Here is a 20,540-nt window from a genome sequence, read left to right as displayed (position 1 = left end):
TGTGTAGAGCACAGCTATGAAATTCATATAGTCTTATTCGTAAAAATCTGCCCAATGTGCTGATAGAAAATTCATAACAATTACTCGTCTGGTTATTGGTGTACGACCCTTCTCAGGGACAGGACAGTCTAACGCACTCATGCAAGATGTCATATTAACCTCCTTAGCGGTCTGGACGAGCTCAGCTCGTCCATTACCGCCGGAGGGTGCCGCTTAGGCCCTGCTGGGCTGATTTGTTTCAAATAAAAAGGAGCACATGCAGCCGGCACTTTGCCAGCCACGTGTGCTACCTGATCGCCGCCACAGCGGCGAAAGAGGGTCTCCCCAGCCGCCCGAGCCCAGCGCAGCCGGAACAAACAGTTCCGGCCAGCGCTACGGGCTGGATCGGAGGCGGCAGACGTCGGCTGACGTCCATGACGTCACTCTGCTCGTTGCCATGGCGACGAGGAAAGTGAAACAAGGAAGGTTGCTCATTGCGGCCTTCCTTATTACTTCTGATCGCCGGAGGCGATCAGAAGTATGTATTAGGAGTGCCCTCTAGTGGGCTTTCATGTCGCCAACTTTCAGTTGGCTGCATGTAATAGTTTTGTTTTTTTTATTAAAAAAAAAACCCTCCCGCAGCCGCGCTGGCGATCTTAATAGAACGCCAGGGAGGTTAATCGGTATTTTCTAACAATTATGAATCCGCTGTCTGCCTAAATATGACATTTATTGTTTATAAGTTACAGTGTTTTACAATTTAAGCTCAAAATTCCCCTAGAGGAGGTGGGCTGTCATTAGTGGGTAATTCAGAGGGGGCAGGCGTTGCCACACCCCCAAACCAGCTTCATCAAAAGCACATTGCCAGCAGACGGACTTCTGTCCTCCATCTAAACATCATCTGGATTACAACTAGACCTGCTGCTGGGAAGAGGACCACCCAGCAGTCATTTTGGAACTGTAACATCTGCTTGGATTACAAAATATGCCTAAAGGCCTATGATTCTGAAACCAAGGACTTTGCATTTATTTTCCCAGAAGGACATACTTCCGCATGAACTTAAGTATCCGTATTTTCTCTCCCTTTTTATTTTCATACTGCGCTATTATTTGTCTCTATAATTGTTTAACGATTTTCTGTATATTTTAATTATTTATATTGCTTTTATAATAAACGACGCCAACGTCATTTATTTGTTCGGCTACACCTATTATTCAGCAACACAATGCTGAACCCTGGCTTCTGAAGAGTCGCTACTATTGTGGATAGCCAGATAACATAGAGGGTTTTTAACCGTTTTATTTGCAGGTCTAGAATCAGCCAGTCAGTGGGTTCCTCTGTCCCATGGTAACAGAGGTGGTGGCAGTTATACCCTGAAATAGTGTGTGAATTGTATTACCGTAATTCACAGGCTCCCTTCTAGTCGGTCTGCTGCCAAAATCCCAGTGGTTTCTGCGCACCGATTGCGACCACAGATTGCATGGTCTGTGTGCTGAAACCGTTTAGAAGGCATTGTGTGGTCCGGCCACTAGGGCGCTTGTGGCAGTGTTTGGCAGCGTTTGGGATCTGTGTTGTGCTGAAAGTATCTCAGATAGCGCTATCAAATTAGCCCTGTCGAGAAACAAACTAATTCGTTGGTGTTGTAGCTGAATGCAATATATTTTTTTATATATACAGAGAGACTGTGTAGCCAGTACCCCTCCCCAAAAGTTTTATTTTATTTGGCGTGAAAATGTCCTGGATCTACAAGAACAAGTGTCTAGCAGATCTTGAAAATCTTTGTCAATCGCGGGGCATTGACACCTTCCGCAAGAACAAACAGGACATGAAAACAGACTTGTTTCAATGGGATACCCAGCAACTGCGGGAGCGGGATGTGTCCACTGAGGAGGACACCAGCCCATTTGACTCAAGTCGAGGGGAACCAGAGACTGAAGATCCTATGCGTACAGAGGTTGAGCATCCTGTGGGCCCTGCTGCAACAGTTATGCAGGAGACTGTCCGTATGGACCTCAGTCTCGGAGCTTCTCCAAGTACTCGCCCGGAACTGGCCAGTACTGGACTGTCCATTCGTGCTGATCCTCTATGCAGCAGGCATTACAAAAACTAATGGACACTGACCCAGAGACGTACCTGCAGTACTTGGAAGCGCGAGAGGAGCGCCAAGCTGCAGAGGCACGTGAGGAGCGCCAAGCCGCTGCGGCGGAACGCCAGGTGGAGAGGGATGCCGCTGAGCGGGAGCACCAGCGTCAGCATGAACTGAACATTGCAAAAGTGCAACAGGCCACTAGGAGTTCATCGCCCAGCCTCCCTGCTGAAGGAGCCGCATCCCCTATAAGTGCAAAATTTAAATTTGCTACTATTGAAAAAGACACTGACATTGACTTGTTTTTGCGATCTTTTGAAAAAACATGCCGTCAGTATCGTCTGTCCCCCAGACCAGTGGGCCAGACATCTGACACCCTTGCTGCGCTACAAAGCGCTTGATGCTTTTGCGGAGTTACTTGTGGAAAAAGATAATGATTATGCAGCTATAAAAGATGCTATTATTACTAAATATCAGCTGATTCGAGAAGCCTATCGCAAAAAGTTCAGGTCCTGGCAGAAAAAAATCTACTGACTCTTATCGAGATGTGGTCAGCAGCTTACTCACCACACTCCGCCAGTGGATTCTAGGCCTCACCAAAGGGTCTTATGATCTCCTGGATGACTTGATAGTCCTAGGACAGTTTCTGAACAGTTGCCCTGCTGATGTACGACAGTTTGTGCTGGAACGGAAGCCTGAGTCAGCGACTGTCGCAGCAGACCTCGCTAAAACCTTTGTGACTACCCGGGTGCCTGACACACGCAGAACTGCACCATCTAGCTGGAGAGATCAGCCCAATACCCTGGCAGACCCTCCTGCCCCTGTGAGCCATCTGCCACAGAGGCCACCCAGTGCAGCTGCGGCGCCCAGGCATGCCGCACCTGAGGGGGTCACCTGTCACTACTGCCGCAAGCCCGGACACATGAAATTCGACTGTCCTGAGTGGAGGCAGACACCAGGATCACCTGTACCACGGCAGATGCACCCAGCCAGCGAACCACAGCCTGGATCATCAGATTTTGTTTTGTTTGCCCGCGGAAAGGAAATCTGAGACTGAACCGACCAGCAGCAGCCTGTTAGAGTGAACGACAAGATTGTCACCGGATTCCGAGACACCGGAGCAGACATCACGTTAGTTCACTCACACCTTGTGCCAAAGGAGAGCATCAGCTCCAACCGATCCCTTGCCCTTACTGGAGTGAAGTGCGCCCTTTTACACATAGCCCAAGCGAGAGAGAAACTCGACTGGGGGGTGGGGGTTCAAGAAAGGGTTGTTGGGGTTGTGGATGATCTCCCGGTCCCTGTGTTATTGGGGACTGATTTGGGCAAGCTTGTGTCCTATTACGAACCTGCCGCAACCGCCTTGACGCTCACGGAAGGAGACTGACTCTCCGCCCACCACCAGGTACTATACACACTGGGGGGAGCACCAGGAGGAGATGGGTTGAATGTGCCCAGTTCAAGGGTACCGGGTTCAGTAGTACCTGAGTCAAAGGTACCTGTGTTTAATGTACAAACTGTCTGTGATGAAAATGTTACTGTACCTGTCACTGTCATTAATGCCTGTGCCAATGATGTGAAGAATATCAATTATTGTAATGCTAATGCTGTGCCTGTACTAGCAGTCACCCAGAGTGCTGCAAGGGTTGTGGGCTCAGTGGCAAACTCCTCGTTCAGTACTGACCCCAGTGATGAGAACTTTCAGCTGCTGGCCTCATGTGACATGAACCAGCTGGCTGAAACTGAAAGTGCTGCAAGGGTTGTGGGCTCAGTGCCAGACTCTTCGTTCAGTGCTGACCCCAGCAGTGGGAACTTTCAGCCGCTGACTTCATGTGACATGAGCCAGCTGGCTGAAACTGACACTGCTGTATTCACAGCAGTGCTACAAAGTGACCCAAGCCTGGAGGCGCTCAGGCAGCAAGCCTCTGAGCCCCTCGCAGATGGGATTGCTTTCAAGGTGTATTGGGAAGGTGGGAAATGATACAGCGAGTCTGTGAAACCCACCGCTGGTAGATCACATGCAAATACCAAGTGGCTTGTGGTACCAAGTGCATTCAGGGGGCATGTGCTGCTCTCCGCACATGACGACCCTCTGGCCAGGCACATGGGGGTCCGCAAGACACTTGCCTGTATTCGGAAACAGTTTTATTGGCACAGGATGAACAGGGATGTAACAAAATACTGCAAGGCATGTGCCGTCTGTCGGGAGCTGGGAAGGTCCAGGGATTCCCGCGGGGTTCCCTTATATCCACAGCCACTTAGCAAGGAACCCCTGTGTGGGCTGGCTGTTGACCTACCCAACCTACTGCCCGTTGTCAGCACTCCTGGCAGATGCCACATCCGAACGCGGTGGCGCAAAAGCCCTGTCCAGAAAGGTCCATGTCGGGTCAAACCTGAGGGTAGCGGTCAGCGACCAAGCTGCAAGCTCCAATGTGTTATCCCGCTGTAACGGCAGCTCGAGACCCATCAGCCAGATTAGCGGCAACGCCACACATCTTGTGGATGCCTGGCTGAAGCCTCTACCCTTGGGGGGAGGTGTCACGGAAGAGCCGTGAGATCAGAAAATGCAATCGGTTTTCTGAACCGATTGTCGTTGCGAGATCAACAATTGATGTCCAAGGGGGCTTCTTTTGGAAATCTAGCTTTCATAGCTGCTAGAGGAAGTCTGTTCATGAAGCCTTTTGCCTGTGACTTGTTAATTAGCCAGAGGTGTGAAACCCTAACTGGAATCCGGGTGTAATACTCAAAGGTTGTTCTAACTGGTCAAGCTTAGATGATAATTAACACACCAACAGGTGGCTTTCATCCAGGGGAAGTCAAAGGAAGCTAGCTCCACAGGGGTCCACTGAAGAACTCACACAGTGGCACCACTGGGGAACAGATTTAAATGCATGTGGTTTATGATGTCTATCTGTTAAATGAAACCCGTCTAGAGCACAGCTATGAAATTCATATAGTCTTATTCATTAAAATCTGCCCAATGTGCTGATATAAAATTCATAACAATAACCCATCCGGTTATTGGTGTACGACCCTTCTTGGGGACAGGACAGCCTAATGCACTCATGCAAAATATCATATTAAAGCGGAATACAACCCAGAATTTCTTCTTTGCTCTAAAAGATTATTTACAGCAAATAATATACTAACACAATGTTTGTTTTTTTTATTTTTTTATTTTTAGTAAAACAGCATTCAAAGGGTTACATCACAGGGCTGACTCTTTCTTCTGCAGGGAGAACCAGCATCTGAGCTGCTTATAATCTTATCTTGTGTACACATTCTTTACTTGATACATTTATGTAAACATTCTCTGGCTGTGCAGGACTTCAGCTGATGAGTGCTGAAGTGAAAAACAGATCACAAATAACTGCTGGCAGCATTTACAACAGAATGACAACAGTTATAAATAAAATGCACCAGCAGCTTTCAAAGTAAATTAACTGAACTTTGGGAAGTTATAATATCTAAATGAATATTAATACTTGTGCACAAAAGCAAATATGATAATTGTATGGGTTATAAAAAGTAGGAAAACAAATTTTTGAGGAAAATTTTGTCAGAGTTTTAAACCACTTTAATCGGTATTTTCTGACAATTATGAATCCGCTGTCTGCCTAAATATGACATTTATCGTTTATAAGTTAGTGTTTTACAATTTAAGCTCAAAGTTCCCCTAGGAGGAGGTGGGCTGTCATTAGTGGGTAATTCAGAGGGGGCAGGCGTTGCCACACCCCCAAACCAGCTTCATCAAAAGCACATTGCCAGCAGGCGGACTTCAGTCCTCCATCTTAACACCATCTGGATTACAACTAGACCTGCTGCTGGGAAGAGGACCACCCAGCACCCATCTTGGAACTGTAACATCTGCTTGGATTACAAAATATGCCTAAAGGCCTATGATTCTGAAACCAAGGACTTTGCATTTCTTTTCCCAGAAGGACATACTTCCGCATGAACTTAAGTATCCGTATTTTCTCTCCCTTTTTATTTTCATACTGCGCTATTATTTGTCTCTATAATTGTTAATTTTAACAATTTTCTGTATATTTTAATTTATATTGCTTTTATAATAAACGACGCCAACGTCATTTATTTGTTCGGCTACACCTATTATTCAGCAACACAAAACTGAACCCTGGCTTCTGAAGAGTCGCTACTATTGTGGATAGCCAGATAACATAGAGGGTGTTTAACCGTCTTATTTGCAGGTCTAGAATCAGCCAGTCAGTGGGTTCCTCTGTCCCATGGTAACAGAGGTGGTGGCAGTTATACCCTGAAATAGTGTGTGAATTGTATTACCGTAATTCACACTTTAAATTCTCTGATGTGAATCTCACATCCTAATTAGCTATACTAAAGATTCCTGAATGTGAGACTCCTGTCCTGCACTAAAAGCTGCTGAAGCCACTCATGCACCTGCTTGTGCAAACATACATTAGCAATCATTCATGAAAAGTAACAAAAAAAAAAGTGTGTGTATGGGGAGTTTATTTAATGTGACAGTGTCACATTACAGCGTTTTTTGTTTTCCTCCCCTGTACTGAAGTGTTAACCCTTACCTAACTAATTAACTCCTTGTGCCCTCTTGAGGCAGCTCAGGCCCTCGCCATCTCCCTGGGTGGCTCCTGTCCCCAGCTATACGGCCTGAATGCCTGGCCAAGTCGCTCTTTGTTGCACATGTGCAATCTGGCCACATGCGCTCCCCGTCATGCTCCCGCGGCTGGGAGTGTTCTGCGCTTGCACAGGTGCAGAATGCTCCCGGCAATGAGGAGTGTGCACGGCCAGACCTCGCATGCACAATGAAGCGTAACTCGGCCATACTGCGGGGGGCAGAGGTAACCCGGGGAGGTGGCGAGGGACTGAGCGGCCTCAAGGGGCTTAAAGCGGACCCAAACCAAACATTTTTTTAAATTCAAAATATTTAGTTGCACCACTCTGACACATACAAATATAAATAAACACTCCTTCAAGCCTATGAGCATTTCAGTGCCTGCTTTTCACCCTTCTCTTTTCATAACTAGGGTTATACAGGTGGCAGCCATTAGCAATTCCTCCTTTGCTGGACACCATCTACTCCACCAGTCTGCCGGATTCTGTCCTGGCAATTTGAAAGGAAGGGAGGGGTTCCTCCAATAAATGTAAAATATTTTATATTTGTCATCATGCAGCTGAAAAAAGGCTGCTATTTATTATTATAATTTAGAAAAGCGATTTCATTTCTGAAATCTTGTATTTTTAATTTGGGTCCACTTTAAAGTAGCCCCAGGTAAGTATAGAACCTGAGTCAGGTTTTTTTTTTTAAAGATTCGTGGACACCTGTAATGGTTTTCAGCTTGTAGCAATCGGATGCGATCACTAGGACAATTTGGGGACCCGATGCTGTATAGATGCATTGCTGTGCTATTGCCTACCAATGTATCTGTACAGCATTGGGGTCCCCAAACTGTGCGCCCTAGCGATTGCATGCAATCACTACAGATGCACAGGCTTGTGATAATGGTACATGCTCAACTATTGATAAAATATGGCATATAAGGTATCATTTTAACTGGGATGAGCCAAATAATGTATTTTGATGGGTTTAAAAACTGTGGCACTTGTGTCAAAATTATGACACGTGAAGCATGAAAAAAATGTGTAATTTTTTAATTTAAGCCTATTTTTTCCCCTGTAAAATGAATGCCTAAACAATTATTGGAAAAAATAGGGAAATTGTTTAGAAAATAGTTTGCAGAATAGCTATAGCAGGGTGAGCTGACTTTTGGCTTCACCCTGCACCCAAATTTGACTGCCCCATTTTTGAATGTACTTCTTGAGATGGTCTGATGTAAAACTTGCATTGGGGACCATAGCTCCTTAGTAGGGATGATCAATGAGGTGCAAATATTTCTGAGTTTATGGACATTTATACAAATATATGCAGCTTCAAAATGGACAAATAAATTTAAACCTGGGTTAAAAAGTGATTGGTCCATTTTCAAACTGCATATATTTGCATTAGAAAATTGCATACATTTGCAGAAACTCAGAAATATTTGCATCTGATCATCCCTAACTACATCACTTTTTACAAGCCACAATGCTTCTTGACGAATGTCATTTGGACAAAGGAGATCGGAACTTGAGGCTTCTGGCAGGTGCCATACTATGCTCACAAAGTACATTAACCTTCTGGGGACGGCCCAAAGTAAAGCCTACATTCTGTGTCAGCTGTATATAACCTCAAAAAGCAAAAAGAAAAGAGTTCATAATGTAGGCTTCATATACTGTACATGTTTCAGGGATCTTACCACAAAAACAGCGCCGTGTCGTTCTTAAGAGGTCACCACATGTACTTGTGAGCCTGCCACAAGCAGGAAACGTGCTCACCTTGTGTAGCCGCAGCTGCCCTGACTGACAGACAGCACCACAAGCATGCATTAAATCACACTCTGGCAATCTGCTGGCCGTTTATCCGGAAAGTCCTGGCTGAATATATTTCTCACATGTATGTGAAAAGAAGTCTCATTGCGTATAATGCATATGCATGTTTGCATTATGAGGTCACCACCTTCATATACCCGCCACTAACAGGAAATGTGCTCACCTGTGTTACCCACAGACCGTTCCACAAGTATATCCTGAATCCTACTGGCAATCTGCTCCCTGGTTTTTCCAGGGGATCCTGGTTGGATGTTTCTCACATGTGCTCAAAAAGAGACAGGGGCCCATATGCTATTCACTTTTTCTCCTGAGTTTTCTCCTAGGTAATATTTTTACACCTTGTCATAAAATGTCTTTTAAGTCACCAGCAAGCAAGAAAATACTCAAAATAAATTAGATAGCACTTTTTCATCAACTTTTAGGTACTTTTTAAATTGTAAAATGCTGAAAAGTTAGTTTACAGAGAGGATGAAATGTATTGAAATTATCTCCTAGGAGATAACTCGGGTGAAAAAAAGGAATTGCATATGGGCCAGGCTCACATTGTGTAGGCTGCTTATAGTAGCTCAAAATCCCACCACCAACCAAATCCAGACTCCCATCTGTTTCCGTACTATGTATGGGGCCATGGCAAAAAAAACAATATTCAATTGTGCCTGCCACCAGCAGGGACCGCCCTCACCTAATCTGGTAGCTGCCCCGACCAACGGACAGCATCAAACACATATATGTCCTGGCAATAGGTTTCACCTTCCAGCTCCAGCCACCTTCCACAGCTGCTCTCCGTTTGGTGACCAGACACTAACAATTCCTCTCTGTCAAAAACACTTTAAAATTAGAGCATGTAAAAACTGATGAAATCTCCTCCACTTCGCTGATCACTTCCTGCCCAGGCATTTATACTTACCTGGGGCTATCTCCAGCCCCATGTACTCCATGGGCTACCTCTCCGTCCTCCTTTCTTTTACACTCTTCCTTGGTAGTAGGGTCCAGTCGCGTCAGTCGTGCAGCACTGCGTATGAATCGCAAGAGCGTTCTGTACCTGGACTGTCATACCTGTACAGAACTTACCTGTACAGAACGCTCACCAGTGTCAGGATGCATAGTGCAGCGTGACTGGTCCCTGTTACCAGGGAAGATTGTAGAGTAATGGAGCCATCCGAGAGGACATTGAGGCAGTACATGTGACTAGAGGAAGCCCCAGGTAGGTATAAATGCTGCTACTTAGTATGTCTTAGGTTTCCTTTAATAGTTTTAGCCGATCTGTAGACGATTGGCTTCAACAATCAGTGTTATTTATTAGGTGCCAGGTTTCCAGAATAGTCTTAGGCACTTAACAGGGGGGTTTAGGTATTAGGTAGGGAATCGTCTTTGTAGGCCCTTACAGGGCAGCCAAATCCTGTAGACCAGTGAGGTCTGCAGACAGGCGTATATGCACTGGGCATATGCACTGGGCATGTATGGGTAGTAGCTGTGACCCAGTAGATGTGAATAACTACATTTCCACTGGGCATGCAGGAGTTCACAAACTGCACATGCAGCATGCCCAGTAATAGGAATTGCTTGTACATGATTAAAAGATGTGCTATCATTTAAAATATTCTGTCAGTGGAGTAGCTACAGATCTCAGGCCCCCGATGTGGAATTCGGACCTGCCCCTTCCACCCCAGTATGGTAGCAAGATGTGCCCCACTCCCTCACTCCTCCTGTATGGTAGCCAGGTATAGGAGCCTCCAGTATAGCTAGCCAGGAATGGGTGCCTCAATATAGGTAGCCAGTGTATGGCAGGAGCTGGATAGTCTCCCTAGGTGCAGATAGGGTTGCCAGGTGTCCGGTTTTACACCGGACAGTCCGGTTTTTGTGCGCTGTGTCCGGTGCAAAAAGGCATGCTAAACCGGACAATTAAGTTGTCCGGTTTAGAGCCCCCCCCCCCCCCCCCCCCGCAGCGCAGGAGGAGAACAGCGCAGCAGAGGGAGAGCTGGGAGCAGCGGTGGAGAAGGGGGGGCAATCTCCCCCCCCCCCTTCCCTCACCTTAGGATGCTCTCTCTCCCCCGCTGTCTCCTCCAGGATGATGTGCAGGCTGGCGAGTGGCTGCAGGCGGAACTTACCTCTGTGTCGCTCCAGCGCCGGACGTTCGGGTCCCGCAGCCGCTGAGATTCGACTCAAAAAAGATCCGAATCATTCATGAGCCGGACAACACTAATCAGTCTAAATAGTGTTGTCCGGCTCATGAATGATTCGGATCTTTGATCCGGATCTTTTTTGAGTCGAATCTCAGCGGCTGCGGGACCCGAACTTCCGGCGCCTGCAACACAGAGGTAAGTTCCGCCCGCAGCCACCCGCCAGCCTGCACATCATATTGGAGGAGACAGCGGGGGAGAGAGAGCACCCTAAGGTGAGGGAAGGGGGGGGAGATTGCCCCCCTTCTCCACCGCTGCTCCCAGCTCTCTCTCTGCTGCACTGTTCTCCTCCTGCAGGGGGGGCGGGGGGCACCTGGCTACCTATTCTGGGCACATATAGCCCCTGGCTACCTATTCCGGGCACATATAGCCCCTGGCTACCTATTCTGGGCACATATACCCCCTGGCTACCTATTCCGGGCACATATAGCCCCTGGCTACCTATTCCGGGCACATATAGCCCCTGGCTACCTATTCTGGGCACATATAGCCCCTGGCTACCTATTCTGGGAACATATAGCTCCTGGCTACCTATTCTGGGCACATATACCCCCTGGCTACCTATTCTGGGCACATATACCCCCTGGCTACATATACTGGGACATATATACCCCTGCCTACGTATACTGGGACATTTACACCCCTGCCTACATATACTGGGACATATATACCCCCTGGCTACATATACTGGGCACATATATCCCTGGCTACATATACTGGGAACACTGGCTGTTTGTCATTATGTGCATTTAGTGGTGAAAAGCTGTCTCTTTTGTGCATTTACTGGTGAAAAGCTGTCTCTTATTATGTGCATTTACTGGTGAAAACCTGTGTCTTATTATGTGCATTTACTGGTGAAAAGCTGTCTCTTGTGCATTTACTGGGGAAAAGCTGTCTCTTATTATGTGCATTTACTGGCGAAAAGGTGTCTCTTATAATGTGCATTTACTGGTGAAAAGCTGTCTCTTATGTGCAGTTACTGGTGAAAAACTGTCTCTTATGTGCACTGGACCAGTACTACTGGTGAGGACAGTTAGTGACATGGCTATGTACTCTGTAATGTGCTGCAGAAGATGTCAGTGCGATATAAATACTATAAAAAATTTTTTAAAAAAGCCCATTGCTTAGCCCCACTCTACATAAAAGTGCGCTTCTGACTCCGCCCCGAACTCCACCCCTAACTCCACCCCCTGTCCGGTTTTCTCCATCAGCCGACCTGGCAACCCTAGGTGCAGAGATCAGGTGTGATGTTAAGATGGGTAGCTCTCTTAAGAGTGCTTACATGAAAGTTTTGCTAATGAGGCCCAATGATCTCTGACTACGCCACTGCTAAGGAGGTTAAGTACTTTCAAAGAGGGTTGAGAGTTATTTTTTTTGCATGCAAAGTACCAAATATATCCATGGATGCATGGATTGCTTTATAGCAAATTCATAACCATAAGTTGTAATTATTATTTTTTTTACCTAAAGATAGCAGTAAATCTCCCCACAATGCTACATTTGCCTCATACTCATAATTTATTTATTTGCATTTTTATTTGTATTTTATTATAAGTTGGTTTACGGTTTATATATGTTGTTAGAGATATTTTTTTTTAAATAATCCTGTACTTAGGACAGTAGATGTATTATATATTACATAAAGTATTCCAGCATTGCCGTGCTCCAACCCAGTTAAAAATGCATTTTTTAAATTCAGTTATATTATATTATGAGCCACAACGCAAGAAAACGTGCTAAGGGCAATTATTCAATATGGGGGCACTTGTCCTATTACAGCGCAAAATTAAGATAGCCGCCGCGCATGCGCAGTGCGATCGCAATTTTTTCCACTCTTGTGAAGCAACAAAAGGCGGGAAAAAATAGGACGCATAATCCTTTATCACATCTGTCATGTCAGAGAAGGTCTGTACAGTAGCGAAATCTGATTACCATCTCTCCCCCCCTTTCCATTTAGCCGCACATGCGCTGTTTTATAAGTAGCTGCTTCTGACGGGGAGCTATTTGTGACAGATCACCGGAACACCGAGGGAAGGAGCTACGAGAGAAGTGTTTGTATAGAAGTACCCGGAAGTGACGTGCGGAGGCGCCACTGACTGTTGGTGTAGAGAGGTGGACGCCTGTGATCAGTTGGTCAGCTGTACTCGCTGGTGATTTTATTGTATTTATTATCGCATTTATTTATTTACCTGTGCTTGTTTTCTCCACGCTCTGGGTGGTTTAGTACAGTGCAACTGGTTCCGTGGAAAGTGAGATGTAATAGTTGGGTATATAGGTACAATTTTAAGGCTGTTCGAATGCTTTAAAGGGGAACTTTAGTAAGAGGTATACGGAGGCTGCCATATTTATTTCCTTTTAATCAATACCAGTTGCCTGGCAGCCCTGCTGATCCTCTCCCTCTAATACTATTAGCCATAGCCCCTGAACAAGCATGCAGCAGATCAGGTGTTTCAGACTTAAAAGTCAGATCTGACAAGACTAGCTGCATGCTTGTTTCTGGTGTTATTCAGATACTACTGCAGATAAATAGACCAGCAGGGCTGCCAGTCAACTGGTATTGATTAAAAGGAAATAAATATGGCAGCCTCCGTATACCTCTTACTTCAGTTCCCCTTTAAGGACAACTGTAGGGAGAGATATATGTAGAATATGTAGGCTGCCATATGTATTTCAATACCCGTTACCTGGCTATTCTGCAGAATTTGGAGCTAGTCTACTTTAGGGGACCCACCGCAAATCCCCATAGACAAATTGACCTCCGTGTATACTGCAACGAATGTCCGCCTTCCCGCAGCCACTACCCCCACATGTGCTATATCGTTAGAAAGCTCGGGATCTCCTCTATCGAAATATCTTAACCTTTTCAGGCTGTGATACATAGTGGAGAAATAAATAGCCCCGAAACGCCGCGCTTCCGTTTGTAGCAGCCATTTGCTTTGATGTGTGCTTCATCCTGATTGGAGAAATGCTGGTGCTGGGGGGGGCGTGACTACATGTAGACTAGCTCCCATTGGTCCACGAACTGTTTCTGAGCTTTGTAATGGTATATCACTGAGGTAAATTTGTCTAAGGTGGGTCCCCTAAAGTTGACTATTCCCCGAGCTGGATATACTTGTTTACATAAAGCAGTATAACAATACTACACTGTCAGCAGCATAGTTATATGAGAACTGACACGAATAGTGAGAGCCACAATGAGCAGCGGGCTGCAGTGTCCATACATCCACAGCATGGCAACTACCTGCCTGGCCGGGAACTGTAGCCGGTAGCTGCTTGTTTTGTTCTGGCACGCCCCCAGCTAACAATCCCTCCAATGAGGAGAGAGAAAAATATTACCAGCACAGAAGTAAGATGGCCGATAGAGCCGCGATAGCGGGCGTTCGGCGCCTCGTACAGAGTGAGTTTCGTTTTTTCCCCACCGAAAGTGGCACCATTCGTTAGAGCTGATTCTCAGCTATCCGTACATATATGACTTAAGGGGTTTTGTACGAGCTGAAAGCGGAAATTCTTTCCGTTTTCAGCGCAGCTCAAATTCTCTATGGGGATTTGCGGTGGGTCCCCTAAAGTAGACTAGCTCCCAGAATTTTAGCCATAGCCCCTGAAGAAGCATGCAGCAGATCAAGTGTTTCTGACAATAAAATCTGACAAGATTAACTGCATGCTTGTTCCTGGTGTAATTCGGCCACTACTGCAGCCAAATAGATGAGCAAGGCTGCCAGGGAACTGGTTGTGTTTTAAAAGGAAATAAATATGTCAGCATCCATATACCTATCACTATAGCTGTCTTTTAAACCGTCTACCCTCAGAGCGGTTTGAGTTCCCTGTTGTCCTTTATGTGGCATTGCTGAGTGTATAGGAAAAGATTGTCCAGCAAGCTCCTTCTGAACCAGAACTCCTAGGAGTGTGAAGGAAATGAGATTTTCCTCTTTACACCTGTGAAAACAATTAATGGGAGTAAACTGTCTGATGTTACTTTCCCTGGACCTGCATATGTAAAACGACCAGAAACTGGTAATGGAAAATGTCAGTTTGCTGTAAAGCAGTGGATTAGTCCTGATTATGGAAAATGAGCAACACAACTTTTTTACCTATGCAGCCAATTACTCTGCGACAACATGTAGGTTTCTGAGTCATCTCATAGCAGCTGTACTATAGTGCTAACAAAGTACTTTTGCTAAGGCTGCAGATAATAGCAATAGCTGCAAGGTAAGATAAATATTTCCATCAACGTTAAATTGCATAAAGACTTGTCCAATGATTTATGTTTGCCTGTGTCACAGTTGCACTGTTCACTGGGGAGAAGTGGAATGGTATGTATGATATAAGTGTGAGGACAATGCCTGTGTCTGTCGCTTGTTCATCAAGATGTTTAGTTTATGATTGGGACAGCTCTAAAGACTTGGATTATGGGGATCAACTGGAAGGGCCCGTTTCCACCGCAGCACTTCCAGATCTGCGGTTACGCTGACGAATCCCATGAGCTGTGCCATGCACGGCTATGGGATTCGCACAGATTCGGATGGAAAAGCTGTCCGAATCACTAGCGCAAGTGATTCGGCCTGCGGCTCCATTACTCCCTATGGCCCGGTTTCCGTGGAAACAGGACCTAAGGCCTCATACACACATATGAGGCATGTTTCCCGGCGGGGATCAGGACCCGGTGGATCCCGAGGCTGTACAGTTGCTTTGCTAGCCTGTTGGCTAGCAATGTGTTCTCTTACTGTGTGGGGGAGGGGGGTGCAGAGGCCTGAGAGAGCTGTGCATGTTTGAAGTCACACAGGAGCATGGTGAGTGGGGAGAACAATGTGCTCAAGCAAAGTGATCCGCTGGGGGGCAGGGGCTGCTGTGCACATCCTGTATTCTTAGAAGAGTCGGTCGTTATTGGCTGCCTCAGCTGAGTTTGATCTAACATGTTTGAGGCTTAGCCCTCTTTTTCACGGATGGGTAGACTGCTCAATTGTCGAGCAGTTCAGCCTCTCAGCTGCCAGAACAATGCAGTGCTTGAAACTGCTCAGAATCCTCAGGGTAAAGTCACACTTGAGCCCGGAGAAAACCGGCAGCATTTTTCCGCGAACGAATTTGCATTCTTGGTTGGGCAGCCCAGTGACGGCAATAGGGAATCGCATGTGATGTGTGCAAAAATGCAGCAGTGCCGTTTTATTTATTTTTTGCTGCGGGATAACACACATTGATCCCTCTTCACTGCAATTGTTCATTGGGAACCATTATGCGCTTTCACATTGCAGAAAACTGGTGTGATTCTAAGCAGGTGTGACCCCTGCCTCAGGCTCTCAGGCCTCTCGTGGAGGAGCCAAGCTCAAGCAAAAAACACACCACCCCTACACTTGCCCCCAAAATGAGGAAGGCATCGCATGCAATGATCACATTTCGCTAAACACTTTTTTGGGGGGGGGTGGAAGGGGGGAAATTGTGCTTTTGCATGCACTAACACACAACTGTACCAAGCTCTTAATCTTTTTAAAGTAGTCTGTTTCTATTACATGAAAAAGATTGCTGCTGTATTTGAGTGTACATTACAGTCATTCAACTTTGCTATTGACTGTTGTAACTGAAATTTGAGATGCAGGAAGGAGAATTTTTTTTTTAAATATTTTAATTGATTTTTAATATCGGTACGAAAACATACAACAACGGCAACTCAACAATGTCGTAACATTGCTCTATCTAGCACAATGCTCACATAAAGAGGAGAATTTTTAATAGATCTAGAAATCGTTAGTATTTGCAGCATTACTTATGTTCTCCAGTGCTTACCAGATTTAAATTAGTAAGCCCTCTCCATTTAAACCACCAACTCTGTGCCCACTATACTTATGTAATTACTTGAATTTTAGTTGTTCCTATCGGAGTGGATGTTTTTGCTATGTGCTTTGATAAGATGTTTTTTATTAACATATCTTAAAGATCTTTATGTTATACTGTGTGTTTTTCTTTATTGCAGCAATTTCATGAATGAGACCCTCTCAAGATGACATCTAGGGTCAAAAAGCGTATTGTTCTCCCGTCTCGACCAGAGCCACCTACTGTAGAGCAGATTCTGGAAGATATTCATAGCGCTGTAGCTTCTGATCCTGTATTTGTGTGTGAACCCACTGATGGTAAGTATTTCTATCAGCAGGAATGTTGATGGTATGATGGAAACCATCTCTAGAAAATGTGAGAAGTCTAGTTTATTTCTTAAAGTGCAAGATCACTTTTTTTTTAACTTCTGGTGTGCATGTTTTCAGGAATCTGTCTAGGCACTTTGTTTTATTAGAATACATTGGATAAAAGCGCCCATTGGAAAAATAGCTGGTAGTAGACTTTTGGTAAATTGACTGATATTCTACTACTTCGCTTATATAGTAAAATATTGGTAATATTTATATACTACTTAATTCTATACCAATACTTAATCTCACACATTATTATTATTTTTATTTATAAAGTGGTAACCTATTATGCAGCGCTGTACAATAGATAGTTAACATACAAGGTAGGACATACAAGGACAGTGTTCTCCCCAGAAATCTTTTCCAGCCGGGTGGCATGAAAAAGTAGCCGGGTGGCATGAAAAAGTAGCCGGGTGGCATGAAAATGTAGCTGGGTGGGGCAAGATGAGAGAATGCAGAGCAGGTACTTCTGTGTGCAACTCTGCTTAACGCATAGGAGGAGGTGAGTTGATAACAGCCGGGTGCTAACCAAAACTAGCCGGGTAGAGCGCCCAGCTAAAAAAGCCTGGGGAGAACACTGCAAGGAGCACAGAACAAGAAACAGGATGATACAGGTTGAATATCTGGTAACAATAGTTCAAGGTCTGTAGTACAGATCAACTGTTTTAGTTACACTAACCACATAAGGGCAGCCAATGGCTGTTCCGGTGCCCCCCTATGTGGTCAGTGTAATGATTGGTTGTTTCCATGTTGCCTACCTGTGTTCCCCCATGTGGTCCGAGTATTTTAGTCCATAAGAGGGGGTACCCAACAGTGGGGATGCATGATCAAGTTGAAACACTAGTGTGGAGGGCTCTACCAAAAGCTTACAATCTAAAGGGTAGGTGCGTCTGTCCAGAGAGCGCTCAGCAGAAGGTATTATGGTTCTGATGCCACATGGTGTTGCCTAACCACTCCCCCTGCTGCCTAACCTTAAACAACAAGCCAAGCACCCCTCCCCTGGTGCCTAACCTTACCCGCCACCTGAACTTAATTACTCCCTGCCTAACTATTTGAATTGTGTGCTGTTACTCTTCTGCCTCTTCATTACATACTTAACCTCCCTGGCGTTTTGATTACGTGCGGTGCACAGCCGCGGGAGGGTTTTTTCTTTACCTAATTTTTTTTTTCATGTAGCTAGCCTAGCGCTAGCTACATGATTCACCGCTCCCTGCTCTCTCCCTCCCACCTTTCCGATCGCCGCTGGTGTTAAAGGGAACCTAAACTGAGAAGGATATGGATTTTTCCTTTTAAAATAATACCAGTTGCCTGAATCGCCTGCTGATCCTGTGTCTCTAATACTTTTAGCCACAGCCCCTCAACAAGCATGCAGATCAGGTGCTCTGACTGAAGTCAGATTGGATTAGCTGCATGCTTGTTTCAGGGTGTGATTCAGCCACTATTGCAGTCACAGAGATCAGATGGACTGCCAGGCAACTGGTATTGTTTAACAGGGAACATCCATATCACTCTCAGTTAAGGTTCCCTTTAATACCCATCAGGAAATCCCGTTCTGAACAGGAATTCCCTTAGGGCTTCCCCCAGCGACGATTGGACTGATGTCATTGACGTCAGGGGGAGTCCCGATCCACCCCATAGCGCAGCCTGGCGAGATTAGCCAGGCTGCGCAAGGGGTCTGCAGGGGGGGAAAGGGGGGGCCCTCTTTCGCGGCACATCGGCGGCGAGCGGGAAAACACGCAGCTGGCAAAGTGCTAGCTGCGTGTTTAAAAAAAAAAATTATGAGCAATCCACCGCGGCATTACTGGACGAGCTTGGCTCGTCCGTAATGCCCAGAAGGTTAAAGTGAACCCGGATTCAAAATCGGATACTTACCCTGAAGAGAGGGAAGCCTCCATAGGATTCTGAAGCTTCCCTCACTGCAGGGTAAGTATCTTATTTGCTCGTCTGAAGCCCCCTGTTGCAGAGCGTCGGGGCCGTGCAACTCCTCTTCCTAAATCATGGCCACGCAGTAGCAAGGAGGCTACGGGTCTGGCTTACTGCGCGGGCAGGCTTGATCAGCTATTGCGCGGCCATGATACAGGAACAAGAGCTGCCCCAATGCGATGTCTTAGCACTAATCTTTCAGGGGGTGCGCTAGGCAACTGGGGATAATGGAGTAGTGAGGGAAGCCTCAATAGGATCCTGAGGCTTCCCTCTCAAGGTAAGCATCTAGTTTTGTAGCGGAGCTTCAGCCGGGGTGCTGTTTAACAGCCATTAATACTTCAGAGCGTGTATTGCTTTACAGAGCTTTGAGAGATAAGTCTTTTGTATATGTATGTATTTAAAACTGAAATTGTCATTTTTAGATGTAAATGGATTTATTTTTGTATTCTATTTTGTCACAGACTCTTTAATATCTACTCATGATGCCTCCAGTGAAGGAGAAAAGCAGTACTTGCAGAGCTGCTCATATGTTCAATTAAACAACAAGTTGAAGGAAGCCCAGGTTGAGCTTGAGGAACGATGTGAGACTTTGAGATCTTCTGGGGTTAAACTTGGACGTGTCTTTGAACAACTTAGAGAGGCAGCCATGTGAATAATAAAGAACCTTGTTTCTTTTGAACCGCTACTGTTCTTCAGAATATACATCAAAAGCTCTAAAACATGCTAACTGCTACTAGAGGACATTTCTCCTTTGTGATAACAGAAGGCTGCATTGGCCTTGTATTGCTGCATGAGATATGTGCACGTTACCTTTCACATATGAGTTCTCCATATGGCACAGTGCACATGATACTGAAGTGGCTTTGGATATTGCCAGTATTCTGGAACAGAATGGCTACCATGGCTTTGTTGAGCATCGCGATCAACCAGCTGGAGTACAAGCCATTTCAGCAGCTAGCACTGTGATTGAATCTAGCAGGGTATCTTTCCTTGTATTGTCCACTCACTCTCTGGGAGATTCCTGGTGCAGATGGGTCTCTAATATGTGTCTTGTGAACTTTATAGAACAAAATGGTACTCGAATAGTACCAATATATACTGATGTGCAGAATAGCCAAAAGCCAGATCTTTTAAAGATTCTCAAAGGTCTTAGCTACAGCAGCAAGTTTTTTAGAAAGCAACTCATAGACACTGTAAATGTCAGGACACCCCGTTGACATGAGTCTTATTGCTTTATACTCGGTCTTCCTAAAATTTGTCTGAAAATACTAAAGCGGACCCTAACCAAACATTTTTTAACTCAAAATATTTAGTTGCACCACTCTGACACATACAAAGATAAATAAACTCTCCTTCAAGCCTATTAGCATTTCAATGCATGCTTTTCACCCTTCTCTTATAACTAGGATTATACTGGGGGCAGCCATTAGCAATTCCTCTTTTGCCGGACACTACCTACTCCTCCAGTTTGCCGGATTCTGTCCTGGCAATATGAAAGGAAGGGAGGGGTTCCTCTAATAAATGTAAAATATTTTATATTTGTCATCATGCAGCTGAAAAAAGGCTGCTATTTATTATTATAATTTAGAAAATAGATTTTATTTCTGAAATCTTGTATTTTTAATTTGGGTCCACTTGACAGCATTCCCGAGGTGGATCTAAAAACATACAGTAAATTACCGAAGTCCTGTCAACCTCCGAATCATGATGTGCTGCTTTCTGTGGCTCTCCACTGCTACACTCTCATTTCTAGACTTAAAAAATAAATTTCA

At 45.4% G+C, this 20,540-nt stretch overlaps 1 protein-coding gene across 2 annotated transcripts; it reads left to right on the top strand.

Annotated features, from left to right (window-relative positions):
* The first annotated feature begins 12,666 nt into the window (after positions 1-12,666).
* On the top strand, positions 12,667-19,447 carry C1H19orf25 (chromosome 1 C19orf25 homolog). Of its 2 annotated transcripts, none has more exons than XM_068234011.1 (3): positions 12,667-12,833; positions 16,635-16,791; positions 19,230-19,447. In XM_068234011.1, exons 2-3 carry the CDS (start codon positions 16,662-16,664, stop codon positions 19,418-19,420), a joined length of 321 nt encoding a protein of 106 aa, XP_068090112.1. In that variant the 5' UTR covers positions 12,667-12,833; positions 16,635-16,661; the 3' UTR covers positions 19,421-19,447. The 2 variants fall into 2 exon arrangements, with proteins under 2 accessions (XP_068090112.1, XP_068090111.1); XM_068234010.1 differs by having other exon boundaries at positions 12,672-12,822.
* The last annotated feature ends 1,093 nt before the right edge of the window (positions 19,448-20,540 follow it).

This window comes from Hyperolius riggenbachi, chromosome 1, assembly GCF_040937935.1.
Source record: "Hyperolius riggenbachi isolate aHypRig1 chromosome 1, aHypRig1.pri, whole genome shotgun sequence".
In the NCBI taxonomy this organism is placed as follows: domain Eukaryota; kingdom Metazoa; phylum Chordata; class Amphibia; order Anura; family Hyperoliidae; genus Hyperolius; species Hyperolius riggenbachi.
This window is presented reverse-complemented; position numbering and strand designations above follow the sequence as displayed.